The sequence below is a fragment of the Ranitomeya imitator genome, chromosome 9, assembly GCF_032444005.1.
Source record: "Ranitomeya imitator isolate aRanImi1 chromosome 9, aRanImi1.pri, whole genome shotgun sequence".
In the NCBI taxonomy this organism is placed as follows: domain Eukaryota; kingdom Metazoa; phylum Chordata; class Amphibia; order Anura; family Dendrobatidae; genus Ranitomeya; species Ranitomeya imitator.
Genome location: NC_091290.1, coordinates 42,730,999 through 42,758,511, shown reverse-complemented (window position 1 = coordinate 42,758,511; position 27,513 = coordinate 42,730,999). Strand labels below are relative to the sequence as shown.

At 43.0% G+C, this 27,513-nt stretch overlaps 1 protein-coding gene and 2 long non-coding RNA genes across 5 annotated transcripts; 2 read left to right on the top strand and 1 right to left on the bottom strand.

Moving 5' to 3' along the window:
• Positions 1–358: 358 nt before the first annotated feature.
• LOC138649261 (uncharacterized) lies at positions 359–12,498 on the bottom strand. 2 transcript variants are annotated; one of them, XR_011315282.1, is made up of 3 exons: positions 12,412–12,498; positions 1,985–2,129; positions 359–1,232 (listed from the first exon to the last, which is right to left on the bottom strand). It is a non-coding gene; the product is annotated as an uncharacterized lncRNA (long non-coding RNA). The 2 variants fall into 2 exon arrangements; XR_011315281.1 differs by lacking the exon at positions 12,412–12,498 and adding an exon at positions 11,097–11,175.
• On the top strand, positions 816–3,219 carry LOC138649253 (piggyBac transposable element-derived protein 4-like). The gene is made up of 2 exons (XM_069739485.1): positions 816–878; positions 1,048–3,219. Exons 1-2 carry the CDS (start codon positions 874–876, stop codon positions 2,849–2,851), a joined length of 1,809 nt encoding a protein of 602 aa, XP_069595586.1. The 5' UTR covers positions 816–873; the 3' UTR covers positions 2,852–3,219.
• Positions 9,390–16,540, top strand: LOC138649256 (uncharacterized). Of its 2 annotated transcripts, XR_011315278.1 has the most exons (3): positions 9,390–9,420; positions 12,661–12,807; positions 13,035–16,540. It is a non-coding gene; the product is annotated as an uncharacterized lncRNA (long non-coding RNA). The 2 variants fall into 2 exon arrangements; XR_011315277.1 differs by lacking the exon at positions 9,390–9,420 and having other exon boundaries at positions 12,524–12,807.
• Positions 16,541–27,513: the final 10,973 nt, after the last annotated feature.

The following is a 27,513-nucleotide window of genomic DNA, read 5'->3' as shown; positions in this document are numbered from 1 at the left end:
ATGACTTCAATTAATCGCAAATGATTAAGCGGGGCCTTTCCTTTCCCTTTTTTTTTTTTAAAAAAAACAAGTAGTAATTTTCTGAGGCATAGTCCACATTAAATAGGGAAAATTAATGGATCAGAGTGTCCACTAGGTGACAGTATTTGACTTTTAAAATAACAGAGCATAAAATGCTGGTATTTTTCCACTGCTGACATTCAGTAAAAAGAAAAAAATGGATAGATATTCAATTAGAGACAATCAAATATAAAACGCAAATTTCTATGTATGAATGTACTAGGTGTAATGAATATATAGTTCTAATCTGATAATCTGCATTTCATGTATAATCAATTAGATAAAGGGTTGTACAGGATAAGGAAAACATGACTACTTTATTTAAAAAAAAAAAAAAAAAATAGTCCCAAACCGGTCACTTAACGGTGCTAAACTGTAATACTAGATACAATCCATGAAGCCATTGTGTTTCTAATATTTTACAGTCCTTTTTCAGAGTTGCATTTTCTCGTTGCTTTTTTTTTTTTGTCTATACCTGATCAGGCATAAAAAAATAAATTTTTAATGGCTGTAAGGCCGGGATCACGCATGCAAGAAATACGTCCGAGTCTCGCATGTGTGATCCCGGCCTTATTCACATATTGACCCTCCGTCAGGAACAAGGGATCTGACAGGCGCAGCTCTCTTAGTTTCATTTCCCCCTCCTCACATGATTGTCAGGAAATCACCCATCCCCCAACACCCATCCCCCAACACCTTCGGACTCTTGATGCTTTGTGAAACCTGATATCACAGTTGTGCTGCAGAGACTCAGGAGAGCAGATAGAACTGTGCTGGCTTCTCAGACACATTGTTCCGAACACATCACACTATATGAGGTTGGTATGATGTGTTTTTAGTCATCACAATTGTTTATTTAGCTTGTTTTATGAATGAATAGTGCAACATTTGTGGATAGTTCATAGAAATAAGTACAGTTTTCTTCCGAATGAAAGTGTGCTTCTCAGGCACATTGTTCCCTAACACATATTCTCTCTCTTGCTTTAGATTATCTTCTGAAATGGAGAAGGAAATGTATGATCTGTCAAAACCCCTTCACGTTGATCAAGTGAAGATGCTGTTTGATGATGATGATGACGATGATGATGATGCAGACCCCAAACTGCATGAAGATTTAGGAGAAGAAAGTGAGATTGATTCTCATGATGAGGTGGAAGCATGTGAAATTGATTCTGAAACAGAGCAAGATGGTGAGAGTGATGAAGATGAAGAAGATATAGAAACATATTATATGGGAAGAGATAAAAAAACCAAATGGAGCAATAAGCCACCCATGCAAACTAAACCTCAAAACATTCTCACTCACGTTCCTGCCGTTAAAGGAACAGCAAGGAATGCTAAAACTGCAGCTGAATGCTGGAATAGTTTATTTACGGATGACATTCTGGAATCTATTGTCACATACACAAATCAATATATAGACATTATAAAGGACAAGTTCATCTGCAACAGAATCATCAAACCCACAGATGAAATAGAACTGAGGGCTTTTTTTGGATTGTTGTACCTTGCAGGAGCTTATAAGGCAAATCGCCAAAGTTTGGAGGAACTTTGGGGTATAGATGGTGATGGAATAGAAAAATTTGGTCTTGTTATGTGTTTAAAAAGATTCAAGATTCTAATTCGTTGCCTTCGGTTTGACGACAGAACTACGCGAACCCAACGTAAAACTTATGACCGGCTTGCTCCTATTCGCGATTTATTCCAAAAATTTGTTGAGAACTGTAAGAAAAGCTATTGCCCCGGGGAGAACGTCACTATTGACGAAATGCTCCCTGGTTTTCGTGGCAGATGCGCATTTCGTCAATACATTCCATCAAAGCCTAGCAAATACGGAATAAAAATGTATGCCCTTGTTGATGTCGCGAAGACCTACACATACAACCTTGAAATTTATGCAGGAACACAGCCAGAAGGTCCTTACCGTGTCAGCAACAAACCCAGTGATATTGTGAAAAGAATGGCTGAGCCCTTATTTGGATCGGGACGCAGCATAACAGCTGACAATTGGTTTTCAACTTGTGATCTGATTGATTATCTGAAAATGCAGCATCTTTCATATGTAGGCACTGTAAGAAAAAATAAAAAAGAATTGCCGACACAGTTTGTAAATGTGAAAGGGAGAAAACAGTACAGCAGTATGTTTGCATTCAATAATGGAAAGGTTTTGGTTTCCTATGTACCGCGCGAAAAGAAAAATGTAATTCTTGTCTCAACGCTTCATGATGATGATGCCATCGATCCTGGGTCTGAAGCACAAAAAACTCAGGAAATAATTACATTTTATAATGCAACCAAAGGCGTTGTTGATACAGCTGATCAGATGTGCTCAACTTTCAGCGTCAGCAGAAACACAAAGCGCTGGCCAATGGTCATATTTTTCACTATGTTGAATTTGGGTGGTATAAATTCACAAGTGATTTACCTTGAAAACCAGCTTGAACCACTCCGTAGAAGAGCCTATCTGAAAAAATTGGCCCACGAACTAGTGCTTGGAGAGCTACGCAGGAGAAGTATGAAAACTATCGGTATCCCCTCTAGCCTTCAAGATCGGCTCAAAAGATTCCGTCCAGAAGATGATAGTGAAAATCCACCACCTCTACCACCTCCCAAAAGAAGGAGATGCACTACCTGCACCATGGAAAGCGGACACAGAAGGCTTTCTAATTATGAATGTCACAAATGTCATAATGCAGTCTGCCTGTCACATGCAAAAATGACGTGCAATTCTTGCTCTTTGCTCTGCAAATGTGTTTTTTCTGGTGAACCATTAACATCTAATTCTGAATAAATATGCGTCTAATACCATTTTAGGTACCTTAAAATTAAGCTTTTTCCCCTATATTAACTTGTTAATAATAGTTATTCGTTGCAAACTGGGGGCTATTTGGGAGTTGTGAAATGTGTGTACTTTAAAAGTTATAATTTTTATGGTAAGTAAATGGATTATTTTGCACCTGGTTATGTGTACTCTCTTTTATTACATCCCTATGAAGGTCACTAATCAATTTTAGAGCACAGAAATTGAGAAAATGAGATATTATAGGCATTTTTCTAGCATGCGCAGTATTCATTCCTCTTTAATAGCATGCACAGTGTCAGCCGGGAGCCTTCCTGCATCTGCCAGGGGTTAGGTGTGCCGCTACTAAAGGGAATGAATATTCACTGCAATCCACGCCCATGGGAGTGGAATGTGGTGAATATTAATTTCTCTTAATTAGCGGCACACGTGGCCGCCGGCAGCTGCAGGAAGGCTCCGGCTGACACTGTGCACGCTATTAAAGAGCAATGAATACTCACTGCTCTCCACGCATACAGTCTCTGCATGTAGAGCAGTGAGTATTCCGGCAGCTGCCCTTCGGCTTGAATGCAGCGTATGACATCCCTGCCATGTGCTGCTTACAAGCATAAAGCAGCTGCTGGAATCAGAATGAGATGGATGGATAGAGTGAAGGTTATTGTTCGTAAGGGGGTACAGTGTGATGGTGTTAGCTCATAAGGGGGTTCATGTGGCATTTATAGTTCATAAGAGCAGACGGTGTGCCAGTTATGTTTCATAAGAGAGTTGGTATGGTGGTTTTAGTCTATAAAGGCAGACAGTGTTAATGTCCTATACCATAAGAGGGACAGTGTGGGGGTCCTATTTTGTGTAGAGAGCACAGTGAGGGGCAATCATTTATTCAGGAGCAGAGCATGGGCAGATAAAAAATTCAGGTGGCACTATAATAACAGTTACTTTTAAGGTTTCTGTGTCAGGATGTGCTGCAGAAATCTGCAGAAATTAGCTATGATGTGAATAGTCATCATGGTGTTTGAAGCAGACAGAATAGAAAGGGATGAGAATGACTCCTATTAAAGAATACTTCACCTGCAGCCATGACAGGCAGTTGGCGAGACCAATCAACGACTTGGATTTCCTTGACAGACAGAGGCCACGACCAATGAATATCCGTGACAGAAAGAAAGAAAGACAGACGGAAGTGACCCTGACAAATATATAGTAGATTAGTCAGGCAACACAGCTGAAAACAGTAGGATGGAAGAGCATTTATATTTATGTTATATTGCATTTTATGATAGCTAGTGATGAGCGAGTGTACTTGTTGCTCGGGTGGTCTCTGAGTATTTATGACTGCTCGGAGATTTAGTTTTCCTCGCAGCAGCTAGATGATTTGCAACTGTTAAACAGTTTGATTACATGTGGGAATTCCCTAGCAACCAGGCAACCCCCACATGTACTCAGGCTGGCTAGGAGCTATAAATCATTCAGCTGAGGTGATGAAAACTAAATCTCCGAACACTAACAAATACTCGGAGGTCACCCGAGCGTGCTCAGGAAAACCCAGGCAATGAGTACACTCGCTCATCTGGTCATCAGCTGTGCAAAGGTGGTCACTGACAGTCCTTGGGTCCACTGGTCTAAGTGGGTCCCCAGTCCATGCGCCACATTGCTGTAACTGTTGTGTGGGCCACGTTGGAGGTTCCGGAACTTTCTGCAGTAAACCCCAGGAGTCAGTTGGTACTTTGTTATCAGGGCCTGCTTTATGGCCTCAATCTTCATCTTGGTCTGTTGGGAGAGAAGCAAACGCCTAAAGAGCTTTGCCTCTTAGCCCTGCGGTCAAATATCGAGCCCAATGGTCCCCAGGCAGCCGGTACTATCTGCAGGCTTTCTCAAATGCCCGCACAAAAGTGTCCAAGAACCCGTCCTTTTCCATCACAGCAAAGTGCTCTGGCCGGGGTTTGGGTAACTGAGCGTTGCTTGACTCACTGCTCCGCGCGGTACATGGTACGGCTCTGAGTTGGGCCAGCTGCAGTTCATTGTCCCTCTGGGCTTGGGCCTCCCGCCCAGCTCGCTTTTCTGCTTTCTCATGGTATTGCTGGATCAGCTGCAGCCGTCCATCACGGTCGTCGGTTGAGAGTTTTTCCAAGGCCGCCTGCAGGTGGGGGTCCAATCCGCTCTGGTTGCTAGCAGGGCCGGCATTCAGTATTTGGACCTCTGCTGCAGCACCATTTTCGCCTGGGCCGGCTTCTGCATCCGCTGGGCTCTGAGCGATCTGCCGTTGCACCAGAGCTGAGAAGTTGGCTTTTGTTTTTGCCCGTGGCATCAATCTGCATTACCCCACAAAGGGCAATAAGAGTGTCCTTGTCATGCTGCTTATACTAGCCTTCTCCTTTTGAGGCCAACATTGCCAAATAAAAGATAGGATGGAAAAACAAAGAGAAAGGGAGGGGGTAATCGCAAGTACACACTATTGTCTCAGGACTAGTAAACACTGAGCTTGTTCTCCAAAACATTTTTGCATCCCCGCAAGAACTGTGCAAGTTTTTAGTGAGAGGAATGATTGCTCAAACCCAATCACTAATGCTCTATTATACCACCGCTCTGCCACCAATATGTCATGGAACCTGCCGTGCTGCCACCAATATGTCAAGGATCCCGGGGAGGATACCTTTATCGTCCCCACTACTCACCTCAATTTGTCACGAACTGGGGTTGTTTGGTTGCCCCTGATTCCTTCTGAAGGGAATTTATCTATATCCCACTTCCCAGTTCCAGTTTGGAACTTGCATATCTCTGGCACCCCCTTTACCCTCAGGTTAGATCAGATACTGTACCTAGGGTAATTAGTCACCAGCAAGACTGTCTGCTATGTACTGGCTATTGGCACGCTGCAGCAAGGGCGATATAACTACTCCCACTCAGGCGGGAACAATAATTATCAATGCTGCCGGTCGCTACAGAGATTCCCAATCGCACAGAACAAAGTTTGCTGCCACCAGCTCTGATTTCCTAAGGATGAATGGGTCCGGAGCCAACCCAAATCAGTAGCGTAATTCACCTCAGAGGACGTGACAGTTCGTTTAGAGCATGAAGACACAAGCTAGTAAATTATATATTTTACTCCAAAAAAAGGTAGGCAGTGTTTACACTTACATAGCATTCAGATCATTTCATATCATCATGGCTGGCCTGTGGGCTTTGTAGGATCCACACATCTAAATGCATGTCCCATCTATATAGCAGCTACACCCCGGACACAAAGACACTGCTAGCATGCTGTCTCACTAAGATATTCTTAGCCCAAAACCCAGGCACTCCCCTTGTGGTGACATCACTTAGGGGCTGACATCTCCCCTTTACTTAGAATTTACGTTTTGGTTTCACCAAAGACATTCCTTGAATTATTAAGGGGAGGGGGAACGAGTGGCTTTAGGGGATTGGTCTTCTGCAGTTAAAAGCCATAAACTACTCACACATTGGTATCAAGTTGCACAGAGTATCTGCCATAAGGCTGTTTGTTGTACAACCCCTGGCAAAAATTATAGAATCACCGGCCTTGGAGGATGTTCATTCAGTTGGTTAATTTTGTAGAAAAAAAGCAGATCACAGACATGGCACAAAGCTAAAGTCATTTCAAATGGCAAATTTCTGGCTTTAAGAAACACTAAAAGAAATCAAGAACAAAAAATGTGGTAGTCAGTAGTGGTTAATTTTTTTAACCAAGCATAGGGGAAAAATTATGGAGTCGCTTAATTCTGAGGAAAGAATTATGGAATCACGAAAAACAAACAAACAAAAAAACACTCCAACACATCACTAGTATTTTGTTGCACCACCTCTGGCTTTTATAACAGCTTGCAGTCTTTAAGGCATGGACTTAATGAGTGTCAAATAGTACTCTTCATCTATCTGGCTCCATCTTTCTCTGATTGCTGTTGCCAGATCAGCTTTGCAGGTTGGAGCCTTGTCATGGACCATTTTCTTCAACTTCCACCAAAGATTTTCAATTGGATTGAGATCCGGACTATTTGCAGGCCATGACATTGACCTTATGTGACTTTTTACAAGGAATGTTTTCACAGTTTTTGCTCTATGGCAGGATGCATTATCATCTTGAAAAATGATTTCATCATCCCCAAACATCCTTTCAATTGATGGGATAAGAAAAGTGTCCAAAATATCAGCATAAACTTGTGCATTTATTGAAGATGTAATGACAGCCATCTCCCCAGTGCCTTTACCTGACATGCAGCCCCATATCATCAATGAGTGGAAATTTGATTGTTCTCTTCAGGCAGTCATCTTTATTAGGGTTGAGCGAAACGGGTCGAAATTGTTCAAAAGTCGCCGACTTTTGGCAAGGTCGGGTTTCATGAAACCCGACCCGACCCCAGTGGGGGGTCGGCCATGAAGTCGGCGATCTTTTGAATCTGGAATCGGAATTCCGATCCCGATTCCCGATATGTTTAAGATATCGGGAATTGGTATCGGAATTCAGATTAAAGTGTAAAATATAGAATTAAAATAAAAAATATTGCAATACTTACCCTCTGACGCGCCCTGGTACTAACCGGCAGCCTTCCTCCTTCGAATCCGCGCTTCTAGGACCTTGCCGTGACGTCGCGGTGACGTCGCGGCTTGTGATTGGCCGCGCGGCCGCCCATGTGACCGCTCGCGCGGCCAATCACAAGCCGCGACGTCACCCGCGACGTCACCGAAGGTCCTGGAAGGGCTGATTCTTAGGAAGGAAGGCTGTCGGAAGGAAGCAGGGCGCTTCCGAGGGTTAGTATATATCTAATAGCCGCGACGTCACCTGCGACGTCACCGAAGGTCCTGGAAGGCTGATTCTAAGGAAGGAAGGTTCCCGGTTAGTACCAGGGCGCGTCAGAGGGTAAGTATAAGGATATTTTTTATTTTAATTCTATATTTTACACTTAAATATGGATCCCAGGGCCTGAAGGAGAGTTTCCGCTCCTTCAGACCCTGGGAACCATGGAAACCCAATGCACTGCATTGGGTTTCGAGTTTCGGCCGACCCCGACCCCGACTTTTTTATAGGATCGGCCGATTTCACTCGACCCGACTTTTCCAAAAGTCGGGTTTCGTGAAACCCGACCCGATCCTATAAAAGTGAAGGTCGCTCAACCCTAATCTTTATAAATCTCATTGGAATGACACCAAACAAAAGTTCCAGCATCATCACCTTGCCCAATGCAGATTTGCGATTCATCACTGAGTATGACTTTCATCCAGTCATCCACAGTCCACGATTGCTTTTCCTTAGTCCATTGTAACCTTATTTTTTTCTGTTTAGGTGTCAATGATGGCTTTCGTTTAGCCTTTCTGTATGGAAATCCCATTTCCTTTAGGCGGTTTCTTACAGTTCGGTCACAGACGTTGACTCCAGTTTCCACCCATTTGTTCCTCATTTGTTTTGTTGTGCATTTCCTGTTTTGGAGACATATTGCCAAGTTTCCCGTTTTGACGCTTTCATGTCTTCCTTGGTCTACAAGTATGTTTGCCATTAACAACCTTCTCATTTTGTTTGTATTTGGTCCAGATTTTAGACAAAGCTGACTGTGAACAACCAACGTCTTTTGCAACATTGCATGATGATTGACCCTCTTTTAAGAGTTTGATAACCCTCTCCTTTGTTTCAACTGACATGATTCATGTCAGTCCACTTGGTGCAACAGCTCTCCAAGGTGTGATCACTCCCTTTTAGATGCAGACTAACGATCAGATCTAATTTGATGCAGGTGTTATTTTTGGGTATGAAAACTTCAGTGTGTGTCTGGAAGCCATGTAACCTACTGAAACTAAACTCACAATATGGCATTTTTACATTACAGTGATAACATAGTTCAAAAATTATATTAAAGGGGACCTGTCATCATTTTTACCCATACAAAGTAGGGTTAACACTTGTTTGGATGACGTTGGACGTGTCATCCACACAAAACACCAAGGAGGACGGTGATCACAAGAAGAGAGGAGGCACCAGATTAAGACCAGTGATGCCTATTGAACCGAACCATGCCATAGGGGAGTATAATCACAGATATGGATCACAGAGTGAACATGAGTCAACAGTGTGATGCAACAGCAAAAAAGGCAAATGCGATTCTGGGATGTATTAACAGAAGCATACTAGAATACAGTCTAGATCAAGTGAGGCCATTATTGCCCTCTACTCCTCTTTAGTCAGACCTCATCTAGAATACTGTGTCCAGTTTTGGGCACCACATTTAAAAAAAAGACATCATCAAACTGGAGCAAGTGGGAAGAGAGACCAGAATGGTGACCGGTCTGCAAACCATGTCCTATGAGGAACGTTTACAGGATTTGGGAATGTTTAGCTTGCAAAAAAGAAGATTGAGAGGAGACTTTTAATAGCTGTCTACAAATATCTCAAGGGCTGTCACATTGTAGAAGGATCATCTTTATTCTCATTTGCACAAGGAAAGACTAGAAGCGATGGGATGAAACTGAATGGGAGGAGACACAGATTAGATATTAGAAAAAACTTTTTGACAGTGAGGGTGATCAATGAGTGGAACAGGCTGCCACAAGATGTGGTGAGTTTTCCTTCGATGGAAGTATTTAAACAGAGGCTGTAAAGCTGGACAGACATCTGTCTGGGATGATTTAGTGAATCCTGCTTTGAGCAGGGGGTTGGACCAGATGACCCAGGAGGTCCCTTCCAACTCTACCATTCTATGATAATAAAAGCTATTTTTTGTGTTATGCAATACATTGAGGACTTATACAGCATTCTAGGATGCTGTATGTGAGGGCGTATAGGTGTTGGCCCTACTTTATTTGGGAAAAACCTGATGACAGGTTCCCTTTAATTTATAGTGATCGTGCAATTGAAAAGATACAAAAGTAACTAGTAGTTCAAAAGTAGCAGAACACTGAGATAAAACTGGTCACAAAGATGTTAAAGCCAGACATAGTGAGTAATCCTTCTAGGGCGGTAACATCTGACTTTGAGGAAGGCGTTTTGTGTGATCAACTTGTTTTTTTACTGCAGGGAGCAGGAGGAAGGGAGAGACTGGTAAAGAATGGGAGGCGAAGCTGAGCAAGTACAATAAGAAATACTTCTGTAACTCTGTACACCACAAATTTGACTTTTTACTATAAGCTCCATATCAAAACATTCATAAACATGTATAATGTTTCCCTTAGTCAAAAACGTATAAAACCACATAACCGTTAAACAAACTTACACATTCAGTCATGGTTTAAAGTATTGGTACCCCCTAAATTGTTCCAGAAAATGAACCATTTCCCCCCAAAAATTATTGCAATTACACACGTTTTGTTATAAGCATATTTATTTCCTTTGTGCGTATTGGAACAACACAAAAAAACTCTTATCTTTGTCTCATCTGTACACAAGATGTTTTCCCAGACGGATTCTGGGTCTCCAGTTACGCCTTTCATTTAATTCAAATATCGACAGATAGTTCTCACTGACACTGATGCATCCTGAGCCTGAAGGACAGCTTAAATTTCTTTGGAACTTAATTAAGGGTTACTTATCCAGCATCCGGACTATCCAGCGATGCAACCTTTCATCAATTTTTCTATTTCGTCCATATCCAGGCAGATTAGCTAGAGTGCCATGGGTTGTAAATTTCGTGATTATGTTGCACACCGTGGACAAAGAATCATCAAGATCTCTGGAGATGGACTTGTAACCTTGAGAATTTGGATATTTTTCAATAATTTTGGTTCTAAAGTCAATGTTTGTGAAGGTTTTGCTATGGAATTTATAGTAAAAAGTCAAATTTGTGGTGTTAGAGTTTCAGAAGTAGTTCTCCTACGTGCTCAGCTTCGCCTCCTCATGTTGTTTTCAATAGATGAGGCACTGGAAAATTCCATTCTGCCTGCATTTCTAACCAGTCTCTCCCTTCCCCCTTCTTGCTGCAGTAAAAAAAACAAGTTGATGATCTCACAAAACGCCTTCTTCAAAGATGGATGTTACCGCCCTGCAAGGATTAGTCAGTATGTGCTGGCTTTAACCTCTTTGTGACCATTTTGATCTCCGTCTTCTGCTATGTTTGAACTACTTTTGTATCTTTTAAATTGCATAATCACTATAAACTAAAGGGAACCTGTCACCAGGTTTGTCCCATATAAATTAGGGCCAGCACTTATACGCCCTCACATATAGTATTCTACAATGCCGCATATAAGTCCTCAATGCGCTCTGCATAACACAAAAAATAGCTTATATTTCACCTACGGAGCGGTCTGGTCCGATGGATGCCACTGGTCTTCATCTGGCGACTCCTCTCTTCTTATGATCGCCATCCTCCTTTTTGCTTTTTCATCAGTGTTTTAAAGGGAACCTGTCACCTGAATTTGGCGGGACCGGTTTTCGGTCATCTGGGCGGAGTTTTCGGGTGTTTGATTCACCCTTTCCTTACCCGCTGGCTGCACGCTGGCCGCAATATTGGATTGAAGTTCATTCTATGTCCTCCGTAGTACACGCCATAGAATGAGTTTCAAGTACCATGTAAACCTATGGGAAACGAAATCCGCAGTGCACATGCTGCGGAAAAAAAACGTGCGGAAACGCAGCGTTTTATTTTCCGCAGCATGTCAATTCTTTGCGCGGGAATCCGCAGCGTTTTTACATCTGGTCCAATAGAAAACTGCAGATGTACAACCGCAGCGGAATCCGCAATAAATCCGCAGGAAAAACCGCAGCGGTTTTGCACTGCGGATTTATCAGATCCGCTACGGAAAAATCCGCAGAGGAGCTTTCTACATGTGCACATACCCTAAGGCTATGTTCACACTTTGCGGATTTTGCTGCGGATCCGCAGCAGTTTTCCCTGAGTTTACAGTACAATGTAAACCTATGGGAAACAAAAAACGCTGTGCACATGCTGCGGGAAAAAAACGCACGGATACGCTGCGGATTACATTCCGCAGCATCTCACTTCTTTTCTGCGGATTGTCACCTGCTCCAATAGGAAACTGCTAATGAAAATCCGCATAAAAAACCGCAGTAAAAACCGCAAAGGGTTTTCACTGCGGATTTTGGAATTCTGCTGCGGAAAAATCCACAGTGGAATCCGCAAAGTGTGCACATAGCCTTAGTATTCCTTCTTAGGTTACATCAGGATTTAATTACAGCTACCAGCTCTGTACATTCTGGCCAGTGGCCATGAATTATAGGGACGTTTTATATCTTTATTATGTTATCGCTCAGTCAGTCAGTGCCGCACTACTAGTCTAGAATATTCTCGGCACAGCACACTACTACTAGAATATTCTCGGCACTTCTTTTCATGAGGCAACAAAAACCAGTCTCAGCCGGTTTTAGCCAGATCTATATACAGCAGCAGACAATATCCATCCGCTTGTCGCCTAATTATTTAGAAAACAGATCAAAATCAGATCCATACGCTGTGAGTTATGTACTGTATCCTTCCGCAAGGTAAAATCAAACACGGGACATTTACTCTCCATTCTTAAAATAGAAACAAACCTTTTCACTACAATCTCCTATGTACTTACTTATCAGGCTTTATTTTGAAGTAAAATGTTACCTTATAGATGGAAATCTGCAGGAATCCTAACTAGGCGTCGCTAAGCAGGAAGTGCGCATGCGTGGAAGGAATTTTCCAGAAGACCTTTCACACACTCAGTATATGGAATAAATCCCGTGAGGACGGGAGTGCGACTTATGTAGTGCGATTTAATGCAAATTTAATTGCGGCTCGTGCGGTTTCAGAGCAAAGAGAGTGAAATTCACCGAGTAAACAGATGACGCAGTCCGGGACTTTTTTCCCCAATAGCTTGGCGGAAGGATCTCTGCGACAGTGCTCTGTTAGTCCTTGAGAGTCTATATAAGGAAACACAGCGAGCCAGCGAAGCACAACGCAAGCTGACAGGAAGAGGAGCAGACGTGCTGTGATAGCAGAAGGGGCCAAGTGGAAGCTGAGGTGTGTATGTACGCTGCTGTGGTGAGTAAGTATATCTGTGGGGATAGGAAATTCTGACATGAACCCTAGTTTACGTTTCCACCAGAGTAACTATCATGAAGGCGACGTTAATGACCAGTAAACCCCTGACCGTGACAGAAGCCCCATGTAATGGGGGAGGGGTGGTGAGCTCGTATTTATGTATAGGCTTAGGTGTCCTACATGTGTGGTACTTTTCTGACCTTTAGGCTCTGTCAAGAGAAGATAACCCTCAGAAGTGTGTATGTAAGCGAGTAATTCCGTCCTGAGGAGCCCTGCCTAGAAGCCGAGGCTGAAAACACCAGGTGTAAAGTGTCCGCTCGGTTTTTCCCTGGAGAGTGACGTCTGGGTAGGGTGTGGCTGTGCTTGATGAATGTGACGTTACCACTAGGGGGCAGTGTGTTGTACCAGCTATGTCATTAGGTGAGCGCTTATTTGGGAAGGGGGGGGGGGACTTTGAGTTTTCTCAATTTTATTTTCCAGGTATAATCAATCAACTATATGAAGTCTTAAGATGAAAAATTAAAGGTCCCAACAGCTGCTCTAATAAATATAAATGTTCCAAGTTGCTTGCTAAAGGAGGCTTATTACAGGCATCTAATACTGGTATATTACTTTTTTTTTTTTGTCTAGGGGTTGCTTCGTGGGTTCTGTTGCCAAAGTATGAAGTTCTCATGCCATTAAGAGAACTTGACTCTAAAGAGCTTTGTCTAGATAGGAGGGGATGTGCAGGTACTCTGGCTTTGCTCTATTCATTGTCTATGGGACTGACAGGAATTCCCATGTACAGCGCCTAATCAATGAATAGTGGAGGCTGTGTGTTCATACCCCAGCTCCATTCCAGTCCAAAATCTGCTGAGCCTCTTAAAGGGAACCTGTCACCCCCAAAATCGATGGTGAGGTAAGCTCACTGTCATCAGGGGCTTATCTACAGCATTCTGTAATGCTGTAGATAAGCCCCCCGATGTAACCTGAAAGAGGAGAAAAAGACGTTAAATTATACTCACCCAGGGGCGGTCTGGTTAAATGGGTGTCTCAGGTCAGGTCCAGCACCTCCCATCTTCATTCCATGACGTCCTCTTCTGGTCTTCGCTCCGGCGCAGACGTACTTTGCCCTGTTAAGGGCAGAGCAAAGTACTGCAGTGCGCAGGCACCGGGCGTCTCTGACCTTTCCGGCGCCTGCGCACTGCAGTACTTTCGTCTGCCCTCAACAGGGCAGACAAAGTACGCCTGTGTCGGAGCCGCGGTGTGAAGACCAGAAGAGGACGTCATGGAATGAAGATGAGGCGCCGGAGCGGACCTGAGACCCATTTGACCGAACCGCCCCTGGGTGAGTATAATCGAACGTCTTTTTCTCCTTTTTCAGGTAACATCGGCGGCTTATCCACAGCATTACAGAATGCTGTAGATAAGCACCTGATGACGGTGAGCTTACCTCACCATCGATTTTGGGGGTGACCAACAATGAACTTCTTATTTTGGAAACAACCACTTTAGTTATGGCCAATCCCAAATTAAGGGGAGGGGGATATGAAGTTTTAAATGACACTCCTGTATTCCTTATGGTTAGTAGGCAGCGGTGTAGGGACAACTGGAGTTGGGGGGGGGAGGGATTATAAATGGATATGTTTAGATTCTTTACAGAACACACCCGCATGTCAAGTACTACACGATCCTGCCAAGAACTGCAGTGGATCCTTAGATGGTTACCTTATCCCGTGATTCACCGCATCCCAGTGTACCTTAGGAGCCTTGGGTCTTTCTTTGTCTTGTGAGCCAGAGGCGGTCCCCACGTGTTCCAGTGGTTCTCTGCATCCTAAAGTTTCATTACTACTGACCAGTCAGCGGAAGGAGTCCTTTGTTCATGATGATCCTGTCATCGTATCCTAGCTTCCAGGCCCCTAATAAAGATGAGCATCTGTAGCACTGTAACCCCTTGTACCATAAGAGCCAGATGTGTTGCCTCCATGTGCCATTTTTCTGTCCAGCTAGTGGAAGGACGCCTAGGTTCGTGGTGATGCCGTCATTGTATCCTAGCTTCCGGGCCCCCTAATAAAGATGAGCATCTGCAGCGCTCACACCATGTGCCTTAGGAGCCAGATGAGTTCCCTCCGTGTGCCATTCTGCTATCCAGCTAGGGGAAGGACTCCTAGGTTCGTGGTGATGACGTCATCGTATCCAAGCTTCTAGGCCCTTAAAAGATATGCATCTGTATCGCTCACTGCCACTCTGCTGTGCAGTCAGTGGATGGACTCCTATGTTCCTGTCGTTCCCGTCTGTGTCCTAGTTTTCAGCCCCAAATAAAGATTGGCATCTAGTGTGCTTGATTGGGGCGTTGACATGCAAGCAAAAAGATCTATGCCTACTTGTGCCCATGATATTCTGCAATGCAAAGTCCCGTTAATACTGTCTAGTCAGTGAATGGACGTCTTTGTTCTTGTCAGTCATCACACATTTGACCTTGTAAAGATGCAGTCCATTGCTCGCTAGGGGGTTATTTAAGCTGCTGAACTTTGTACGTTTTTGTGATAATTTTTAGCGAAGTCAAGAACTTTTGCCAAAGCGATATCTATGCTAAATCTTGCAACTAGAATGTGAAGGTTTTTTTTTGCCTGCATAACCGTTTTGTATTTGAGAAGTTATTTGTAAATTCTATTTATTTGAATATCTCCTTTTACTGTAACTTGCAATTTTTGCTAACCCTATATTCTTAGTGTGCCAGATAAGCACATCGGATGTATGTTTTCCATATCTACTTTGTATTTGTTGAGTACTTATGAGTCCCAACTGTCTCCTGTGGTTAATTAAGATGTCCAGTAGTGTGTGTGTGTGTGTTCATTAGTAAGCTGGCTTTCTAGTTACAAATGTGAGGGTATATTTGCTGAATGAGGTATAAAATGATTAAAACTCAAAACATTAAAGCTTTATAATAGCATAAAAGCACAACAACTATAACCTAAAAAAAATATATCGAATTCTGCTATCAGCAATAACTGGAAAACATGAAAGGCGTCACCCAGGCTAGAGATGCTGCCCCCCTGGAAGAGACTGAACCAGTTTCTGAAGAAATGAGCTATGCCGCTTACATCAAGGATGTTCTTGTACAACCAGGAGCGAGGCTGTACCTGCGTAAAAACGTCAGAATGCTCTAGAAAATCCATAACCGTTAATCTAAACTTTCATTTGATTGCTTGGATAAACAATATTTCTCCTATTTTATATAAAAAATCTCAACACTTAATAACGTGCCATAATGCCCCAAAATAACGCAGTGGCAATTAGTACCTTATTCATCAAACATGCAAACGCACTTGGGAACTCGTTATGTTCAGTCTTGTTACTTTAATCGTCAACACCAGCATAAAACTACCACAAATTTATATAAATCACCTTTCAATTACGGTAATTAAAAAGGGGACCAAATGGCTGTGATTGTTGCATATAATAAATGCAAAGCTTGCACCATGAAATGGACTGCAGAAGTGGTACACCCAGCATTGTGTATCTTTGTGGTTGCAGTGTGATGCTGGGGTTACATTAGAGCACTTTATTAATGAGCTTTCTGGACCTTGTTGAATGGATGAGTTTGTTTTCAGCTAGAGTATTGAATTTAATAGCCATTTAATGCTATGAATGCTGCACACTGTACCCTCAAGTTAAACCCAATGTGATCCATTTCCTACAATTGAAACACTAATAAAGGCTATGTTCTTAAGACTGTTACAAATTGATTTATTACAACAGGTCATTTAATAACTGAAATTGATGTGATTATTTGAGATGTGTTAACTGGGCCAATAGGTAATATTTTAGGTACACCAGTAATCTATATTCACAAAACACTTCTGATGGCAGGATGTTCTGCCTAAAAGTTTCCTTTCATATAAACTGATGGCGGAATAACTACTTAAGAGCAGTTTAAAATTCTGAAGCAATTTTGTTCTCCATTACAATTTTAAAACCTTGTATAGGAGTGTGCTTTAATATACTCCTTTTGCATTTTCAGGTTAATTTTTTTTTTTTTTATCCCGTCAAAGGGAACTTTCAAATTATTTATTAATATAGCGCCATTTATTCCATGGCGCTTTACATGTGAGGGGTATACATAATAAAAACAGGTACAATAATCTTGAACAATACAAGTCATAACTGGTACAGGAGGAGAGGACCCTGCCCGCGAGGGCTCACAATCTACAAGGGATGGGTGAGGATAAAGTAGGTGAGGATAGAGCTGGTCATGCAGCGGTTTGGTCGATCGGTGGTTACTGCAGGTTGTAGGCTTGTCGGAAGAGGCGGGTCTTCAGGTTATTTTTGAAGGTTTTGATGGTAGGTGAGAGTCTGATGTGTTGTGGTAGAGAGTTCCAGAGTAGGGGGGATGCGCGAGAGAAATCTTGTATACGATTGTGGGAAGAGGAGATAAGAGGGGAGTAGAGAAGGAGATCTTGTGAGGATCGGAGTTTGCGTGCAGGAAAGTACCGGGAGACGAGGTCACAAATGTTTTATAGTGACATGTATAACCAGGTTCTTGTGACTATAAAAAGCGCATTAGTAATGTTGCACATCTGTACACTCGGGCTACATTTCTAGACTTAGCCAGCTTCTAGGAAGGGATAACCTTTGAGCAAAATCAATGTTAAAATCTGTTTAAACTAAAGCATGTTGCCCGAAGTATATATAATTTTGATTTTGTATATTCATGATGTCTCGTCTATACACACAACAACTTTTATCAGATAAAGCTTGGCCTTACACAATAGATGTATAGCTGCAGAACCCACCAGACCTCTACTCTCAACTGAAGGCAGAATTCAAGATTGGTCAGTTCTTGGGCTCTGCTTTTGTAATTTTGTCCCTTTACTTAGATAACCTCTGACACTGCTTTCTGTTAGTATCTCATGCAGAGTGTATGGGCACTTGAGGCAATGATTATTTTGGAAATGTATTTCGGGGGGGAGGTACTTTACTAAAATGCACATTGAGCCAACATCTGTTTGGCTGGTCTAACATAGGTAAACTTGTAGGTAAATGTTTAACTATTGCATCACTTGTTCTTGTTGAATTTCAGGTTCTATATTGTTACCATGTTTCAAAATGCATTGCTCTGTGATGTATTTCTGCACAGTGCTTGCACTGTGAATTGCCTTGTAGGAATTGTAATATCATGGACATCTTAGTAATTTGTTGGTAATTTGTTTGGTTTCTTAACCAAACTGATTGGTGTGTTGGGGTAAATTGTATGCCCCTTTTTGGACAACATTGTGAATCAATAAATGCTGGATGGATCTGGATTACATTGTTGGTATATTCTGCACAATCCACAGGTAGCGTAAATCAGTGTGCCTGTGTGATTGCAGCCTGGTAAGTCCTCCATTTCAGAGAAAACGGACTCAGGACAATGTAGAGAGACTTGGCTAGTCCAATGTGGTCCCCTGCCAGCTTCTCCCCTTACTGCTCCAGTTTCACAGGTCTCCCCCTTATGTGTACATAGGTAGAGACCTGTCTTGTCAACGGAGCACTGACTACTGGATTAGTTGGGTCTCCCCATATGGAGTTTCAATTTGCTTTCTCTGAAATTGTTCAGTTTAAAACATATACCTGGGTGCAGTTACACAGACTCTGCCTGTGGTTTGGGCAGTATGACTAATAATATTTCCCAAGCGGTTATCGTGAGGAAGGGGGTTGTCTAGTCCTATAGGTCAGACATTGATGTGAAGTGTTGACTGTTCATTACTACAATCATGATCCTATGGGGTATTTATAAAGAGTGCCTTACTTTGCCTCTAGTTGTAATGTATTGGTAGTAAATAAGTTTTAGGGGGGGGGGGGGACTTTAGATCAGACCTCCAAACTACCTTAAAGGGAACCGATCACCCCCAAAATCGGAATCGGGCTGATCTACAGCATTCTGTAATGCTGTAGATAACCTCCCGATGTATCCTGAAAGATGAGAAAGAGGTTAGATTATACTCACCCAGGTGCGGTCCCGGTTCTGTTCTGGTCCAATGGCCGTCCGGGGCCTCCCATCTTCTTACGATGTCCTCTTCTTGTCTTCAGGCTCTGGTGCAGGCGTACTTTGTCTGCTCTGTTGAGGGCAGAGCGAAGTACTGCAGTGCGCTGGGCCTCTCTGACCTTTCCCGATGCCTGCACACTGCAGTACTTTGCTCTGCCCTCAACAGGGCAAACAAAGTACGCCGCAGCCTGAAGACAAGAAGAGGACTTCATCGTAAGAAAATGGGCGTCACGGTTCGGGGCCTTTCATCGGACCAGAACAGAACCAGGACCGCCCCTGGGTGAGTATAATGTAACCTCTTTTTTTCATCTTTCAGGATACATCGGGGGGGGGGGGGGGCGCTTATCTACAGCATTACAGAATCCTGTAGATAAGCCCCTGATGCCGGTGGGCTTGGCTCACCTTTGATATTGGGTGACAGGTTTCTCTTTAACAGAGTGGAGCTGTGCTTGCCCAGTTTGCCTTATTGTCAACGAGGCTGGTAGAATTGGCCAATATGCTGTGCTTCCTCAGTCATTTCTGAGGATAATGAATGGAGTGGGGCGGTCAAGAATTCAACATAATGCTCTGCAAAACCTAATTTGTAAGTCTGGAGATATTGTTACAATTCCTTTAACCCCTTAGTGACTAGGCCACATTTTTTAAATCTGACTAGTGTTTTGTGGTAATAACTAGAACACTTCAACAGAGGTCATTTCATGGAGTGATTTTTTTCATGACACATTGTACTTTGTTAATAGTAAATTTTGTCAATATTTTGTTTATAAAAATATCAAATGTGTCAATCTAAAAATTGGCAATTTTCAAGCTGTGAATCATTATCCCTTTAACCCCTTCCCGACATGTGCTGTACTAGTATGGCGCATGTCGGGTCCCCTGCTTTGATGTGGGCTCCGGCGCTGAGCCCACATCAAAGTCGCGACATGTCAGTTGTTTTGTACAGCTGACGTGCGCAATAGCGGCAGGTGAAATTGCGATTCACCTGCTGCTATTAACCTGTTAAATGCCGCTGTCAAATGCTGACAGCGGCATTTAACCGGCGCTTCCGGCTTCGCAGCTGGAAATTAGCGCATCCCCGACCCCTGTCACATGATCGGGGGTGGGTGATGCATCAGGATGGTAACCATAGAGGTCCTGTGGTCGGCGCTCATAGCAAGCTTGCATTTCTGCTGCACAGCAGCGATCTGATGATTGCTGCTATGTAGCAGAGCCGATCGAGTGGTGCCAGCTTCTAGCCTCACATGGAGGCTATTGAAGCATGTTAAAAAAAATGTTTAAAAATATGAAAGAAATACAAAAAAAGTTTAAATCGCCCCCCTTTCGCCCCATACAAAAAAATCAAACCTACACATTTGGTATCGCCGCGTTCAGAATCACCCGATCTGTCAATAAAAAAAGCATTAACCTGATCGCTAAACGGCGTAGCGAGAATTCGAAACGCCAGAATTACGTTTTTTGGGCACCGCAGCATTGCATTAAAATGCAATAACGGGCGATCAAAAGAATGTATCTGCACCAAAATTGTATCAATAAAAACGCCAGCTCGGCATGCAAAAAATAAGCCCTCACCTGACCCCAGATCGGGTATCGAAAATTGTGCTTTTTTTTTTTTTTTTTTTTTTAGCAAAGTTTTGATTTATATATTTTTTTTTCACCACTTTGATAAAAAAATAACCTAGACATGTTTGGGGTCTATGAACTCGTAATGACCTGGAGAATCAAAATGGCAGGTCAGTTTTAGCATTTTGTGAACCTAGCAAAAAAGCCAAACAAAAAACAAGTGTGGGATTGTACTTTTTTTGCAATTTAATCACACTTGGAATTTTTTCTCCCGTTTTTTTAGTACATGACATGGTAAAACCAATGATGTTGTTCAAAAGTACAACTTGTCCCTCAAAAAAGAAGCCCTCACATGGCCATATTGACGGAAAAATAAAAAGTTATGGCTCTGTGAAGGAGGGGAGCTAAAAATGAAAACTCAAAACTGAAAAAAGCTGGGGTCATGAAGGTTAAAAGCAAGGCTCTAAACAACTTCCCTGCTTATAGTTCATTTACAGCCATCTTTGTTCCATTGGTAAAGGCCTGTTGTTGTTCCATGGTGATATAGCAGTTTTAAGTGGTTAGTGTTCTAGATTTATGGTAGAGAATCGGTAACATAGAATTGTCTTAGACAGTCATCCATAATTGTACAGTAGTCATGTGAGGTAACCATAGTCTTCTGGAAATTAATTACAATTATGGTCTATCATACTACTAAAATCTGACCCATTACCTTATTTACTCAGTACCCTTTCATGTTCTGTTGCTCACTAGTGACTTATCTAAAAGATGTGAAATTTGCTTGCCACTAATCTCTATAGTATAGCTTACTATACACTTGCGTTCTGATGTCCTTCCTAATTCATAGTGTTACTCCATTGGTATCTCCTTCGCTGATGACCTGTAGGTACGTCATCGGTCTTGTCCCCTACCTTTGATGCAGGCTCTACCGCTGAGCCCATAGCTTTCCCCGCACATTAGCCAATCAGATCAGCTCCTTTACTCCAATCCTGCTACCACCCTCTACCTTCCCTCGTGTAGGGAGCACTCCATCCGCATCTATTCCCCCTCCACTGGCTGTCATCTACCGCCCCCCAGAACTAACCATCTTCACCTTTCTCGACCTCTTAACCACCTGGCCACTTCATTTCCTCTCTGCTGACATCCCCACTTTCATCATGGGTGACTTCAATATCCCCATTGACACTTCCACCTCAGCTGCCTCTAAACTTTTATCACTGACTGCCTCCTTTGGCCTCACTCAATGGTCCTCTGAGGCCACTCACAAAGATCGCCACACTCTGGACCTAGTCTTCACCCGCCTCTGCTCCCTTACTAATCTTACTAATTAACCCCTCCTCCTGTCTGACCACATCCTACTGACATTCTCTTCCCTCTCCTAGTGTGCAACCCCCACTCCACAAACTTTCTCGCCCTTGCAGAAATCTCAAACACCTCAATTTACAATCTGTGTCCCTTCTTCCTCTTAGACATGGCTTTCCTTCATGACACAGATGCTGCTGCCACTTTTTATAACACCACAATAAGTTACACTTTATTTGGCCGCCCCGCTCATGCATAGCAAAACTCGTACACTCAACAGGCAGCCCTGGCTGACCAGCCTGACGAAAGAACTGAGAAGGGCTTCCAGGATCGCTGAGCGGAGATGGAAGAGATCCCGTGCTGCTGACCACTTCACTGCATACAAGCAGTCCCTCGCCAGCTTCAAGTCCTCGCCACAAAACACTTCTCATCTCATATCCTCCCCGTCTCTCAACCCTAAACGGTTTTTCAATACTTTCAAATCTCTACTGTCCCCCTGCACCCCCTCCCTCCCCTCTCATTTCTGCTGAAGACTTTGCCTCTTTCTTTAAACAGATTGATACGATCATAGAAGGCTTTGGCCCACAGTGCCCATTGTCCCTCTTGGCTGCTCAACCCTGTTCCTCCAAAGCCAGCTTCTCCACCATTGCAGAAGATCAGCTCTCTACCCTCCTGTCTAGATCACACCTCACCACTTGCATGCTGGACCCGCTCCCGTCCCACCTCATACCCTAACCTTGCTGTGGTCTTCATCCCAACCCCAACACACCTCTTCAACCTCACTCACAACAGCTGTCTTCCCCTCATCCTTCAAATATGCTAAGATCACACCCATCCTCAAAAAGCCTTCCCTCGACCCATCCTGTGTCTAGCTATCACCCGATATCTCTTCTCCCTTATGCCTCAAAACTACTGGAACATGTCCATCTTGAACTGTCCTCCCACCTCTCCTGCTCCCTCTTTGACTAGTTATAATCTGGCTTCCGACCCATCACTCAACTGAAACTGCCCTAACGAAAGTCACCAATGACCTAACTGCCTAGAGCAAGCGACACTACTCTGTCCTCCTCCTGGATCTGTCTTCTGCCTTTGACACTGTGGACCACTTCCTTCTGCTACAGATCCTCTCACCTCTTGTCATCACAGCCTTGGCCCTATCCTGGATATCGTCATATCTGACAGACCGAACATTCATTGTCTTCCTCCCCCACACCACCTGCTCACTCCGCCCCTCGTCCATCGGTGTTCCTCAAGGCTCTGTTCTAGAGCCCCTACTCTTCTCCATCTACACCTTCGGCCTGGGACAGCTCATAGAATCCCACGGTATGCAGTATCCTCTCTATGTCTGATAAGCAGATCTGCCTATCCGGACCTGACCGCACCTTCTTATTTACCAAAATCTCACACTGTCTGTTATCTCGGCCTTTTTTTCTGCTCGCTTTCTAAAACTGAACATGGACAAAACAGAATTCATCATCTTTCCCCCATCTCACTCTACCCCTCCATGAGACCTATCCATCAATGTCAATGGCTGCTCACTTTCCCCAGTCCCATACGCTCGGTGCCTCTGGGTGATCCTTGACTCTGCCCACTTTCAAGCCACATGTCCAAGCTCTTGCCTCCTCCTGCCGTCTCAAACTCAAAAATATCTCCCGGATCCGCACATTCCTTGACCGCGACACCACAAAAACACTAGTGCACGCCCTTATCTCCCGCCTTGACTACTGCAACCTCCTACACTCTGGCCTCCCCTCCTCTAGCACTCTGGCACCACTCCAATCCATCCTATATTCTGCTGCCTGACTAATCTACCAGTCTCCCCGCTATTCCCTAGCCTCTCCCCTATGCCAAGCCCTTCACTGGCTTCCTATCACCCATAGACTCCAGTTCAAAACCCTTACAGTGACATACAAAGCCATTCACAACCAGTCTCCTCCATACATCTGTGACATGGTCTCCCGCTACTTGCCAACACGCAGCTTCCGATCCCCTCAAGACCTTCTCTACTCATCTCTTTCCACAACCACATCCAAGACTTCTCCCGTGCCTCCTCCATACTCTGGAACTCTCTACTCCAACACATCACTCTCTCCTACCACAGAAACCATCAAAAAGAACCTGAAGACTCACCCCTTCCGACAAGCCTGCAGTGATCCTCAACCTACTGAACAGCCGCACAACCAGCTCTACCCTCTCCTAGTGTATCCTCACCCATCCTCTGAAGACTGAGAGCCCTCGAGGGCAGGGTCCTCACTCCTTATGTACCTGTGTGCCTTGTTTTTTGCTCAGGTTAAGTTGTATTTGTCTATATTTGCCCCTTTTCACATGTAAAGCGCCATGGAATAAATGGCGCAATAAAAATTTACAATAATAATAATGTGCCTCTTAACAGCCCCAGGTGGATCCGCAATTAACAAGCTAAATGGCGCTTGACCACGGCATATACTACTCACTGACCAGAAGTGCATCACAAGACATGCTAATCTGCGTCCCCATCACATAATTGTGCTGCACCTATGGGTTGTCATGACAGCTGGAGGTCTGCAGAAGCCCCCTGTAACTGTAAATCTCTCATGAAGGCAGTCTTGTCGCTGCTGAATCCCTGCTCTGTGTAGCACAGATTGCAGCTTCAAGTATCCTAAGGGGACTATTGAAGCAAATATTAAATATAATTTTTTTTTTTATCAAAAACAAGTTCAAATCAGTCTTTCTGCACTATTCAAAATTAAACGACTATCAAAATATAAAGTAAATTAGATCGGTAAATGGCGTAGCAAGAAAAAAAAATCTAAATTGCACAACTGCGTGTCTAATTTTTTTTTTTTTTTTTTTTGCCACCACAACATTGCAATAAAGTTAACCAATGGGAAATCTACACATATCTACCCCCAAAATGGTATGAATAAAAATGTCAGCTCGGCATGCAAAAAGTAAGCCCTCAACTAGCCCCAAATCCCTGAAAATGGCGACATTTTTTTTTTTCTTTACCACATAAAAAAAAAAAAAAAAAATCTATACATGTTTGATCTACGTTCTCGTACTCGGAGAATCATAATGGCAGGTCAGTTTTAGTATTTAATGAACATGGTATATAAAATTTAAAAAAAAAAAAACTTGTGGAATTGCACTTATTTGCAATTTCAGCACGCTTGGATTTTTTTTTTTATCCCATTTTCCAGTATGCTATATGGCAAAAATTAATGCTGTAATTCAAAAGTACAACTCTGTCCTCAAAAAAAAAAAAAAAACAAGGCCATATTGATGAAAAAATAAAAAAGTATGGCTCTTGGAAGAGGGGGGAAAAAGTGAAAATCGCCCAGGGGTGAAGGGGGTAAATATTAAAATTGTATCCAGTTCTGTATAGTTTCCATTTGCTTCATTTTGTAACTTGGCTGAGCTTTCTATAGTCCTTTGGTATGAAAGCTTTCATAATTACCCAGGTATGCTATTTTTTTGATTCTGAAGTCTTGCTCTTGGAACCGGTCACCAGAAAAAAAAAAACTTAACCTGCAGGTATAGGGTTAATCTGCAGGTTAATATCGTTACTTAATGGCATTGTAGAAAGCAGAGTGTGGTGGAGTGAAGCTATGGAGGACAGTGGCTGAGTAGTCAGTGTGCGAGGGTCTAGATGTGCGAGATTTCTGCTTGGGTGCGCATGTTGCTGGACATGGGTGACAGGTGTGGAGGACATTGAGGAAGTGAGTAGATGGTGGTCAGATAGAGGGAGAGGGGAGGTGGTAAAGTTAGATAGGGAGCAGAAATGGGTGAAGACCAGGTCTAATGTGTGGGTGGCTGAGGAGGACCAATGAGTAAAGGTACCGTCACACTAAGCAATACCGACAACGATCCGGATCGCTGCAGCGTCGCTGTTTGGTCGCTGGAGAGCTGTCACACAGACAGCTCTCCAGCGACCAACTATGCCGGTAACCAGGGTAAACATCGGGTTACTAAGCGCAGGGCCGCGCTTAGTAACCCGATGTTTACCCTGGTTACCAGCGTAAAAGTAAAAAAACAAACAAACACTACATACTTGCCTTCCGCTGTCTGTCCCTCGGCGCTCTGCTTCTCTGCCCTGTGTAAGCACAGCGGCCGGAAAGCAGAGCGGTGATGTCACACTAGCGTCGTTTGGCCTCCGTCGCAATGTGTCGTTTTGGAGAAAAAACGCATCCTGCAAAGTTGCCTGCAGGATGCGTTTTTTTTTCTCCATAAACTTTCATTAATGACCCTTTTTCCCCTCCTGCGCAGCATTTATGCGAGATAAATATGTAGTATATGTAGTTAGAGATGTGGCGATACCAAATATGACATTTAACCCCTTCATGCCATGGATATTTTCTTTATTTTCCTCCCCTTTCAAAAGCCATAAAAATAAAAGTTAAGTCAATATCACCATATGAGGGTTTGTTTTTGCAGAACTAGTTCATTTGAATGACACCCTTCAACCCTTCATTCTACCATATAGTGTACTGGAAAACAGGGAAAAAGTGCTGTGAAATTGCAAAAGAAAAAAGTGTATTATTGGAATGGCCTGAAGAATAGTTTATGCAAATTAGAGGCATTAAATTACTTATTGCTATAATTGCACTGTCCCACAGAATAGAGAACTATGACTCCCTAGTTGTGCAGAATGTAAATAATGGAAAAATTTAAAACCTAACAAAACCCTTTATTTCAGAAGTTAAATGTACTCCAAATGCTACTGACAAATACAATTGATTCTGGAAAAAAAAATCAAGCCATTTTATATAGCTGTCAATGAAAAAAAAAAATTGGCTCCTGGAATGTCACAATGAAGAAAAATTAAAATGCATTTTTCTCATTTTTTTTTTTTTTTTTCAATCCAAAATCTTTTATTGAGAGCAAAACCTAGCCGAGTACAATAAATGCATAATCGCGGATAAACCGCACATATCAAATTAAAACCATAGAACTGTGAGCTAAACCGTTTGACCTGCAACAACTTGAGTCCAAACTCTCATTTTCTTATAACTGGAAATGCAAACACAACCAAGGGTAGAAGGGGGGGGGAAAGGTGTTGAGTGAGACAAGCGACAGATCTAAAACGAATAATACTGAGGAAGTAGAAAGTAAAGGGCCTAGTAGTAATAAAAAAAAAAATAATAATAATAAAACACCATTAATTCCATGGCGCTGTACATGAGAAGAGGTTACATACAGGGTTATAGATATAGTTTACAGTAAACAAATTTACAATAACAGACTGGTAGAGGGGAGAGGATCAAACAAGTCTGGACTCGGTAAGGAAGGGCATTATCTGTTATGGCCAATAGAGGCTGCTTATGAAGAATCCAGCCAGAGGGCCAAAGAGCGAACTCCTTTTTCCTTCTGCTTGAGGGAATAAGCTAGTAAGTATTTGTATTGAAAGTGAGAATTTACCTTGTTAATAAGCTCTTGAATACAGGGAGGGTTCAGGGACTTCAAATTTGCAGCAACACACAATCTTGCGGATATCAGAACATGTGGGAAAAAAAAAAAAAAACTGTCCCAATCTTGACCGGATAATTGTCCAGACCAAGATGTAAAACCGCCAGACTGGGTTCTGGAGGTATTCGCTGGCCTAAAATGTGTGAGCACAGATCAAAAACCCGAAGCCAGAATGGGAAAATTACCGGAGAGTCCCACCACATATGGCTTAAGGAACCTTTTTGCTTGCAACCTCTCCAGCAAAGAGGAATAATTTGGGGAGAAGTGAGCTATTCTCACTGGATAGAGATACCATCTGAGGTGCAGTTTTTTAATCTGCTGTACGTGATTAATACATCTAGAGATTTTTTGTACTAAACTAATAGCATCAT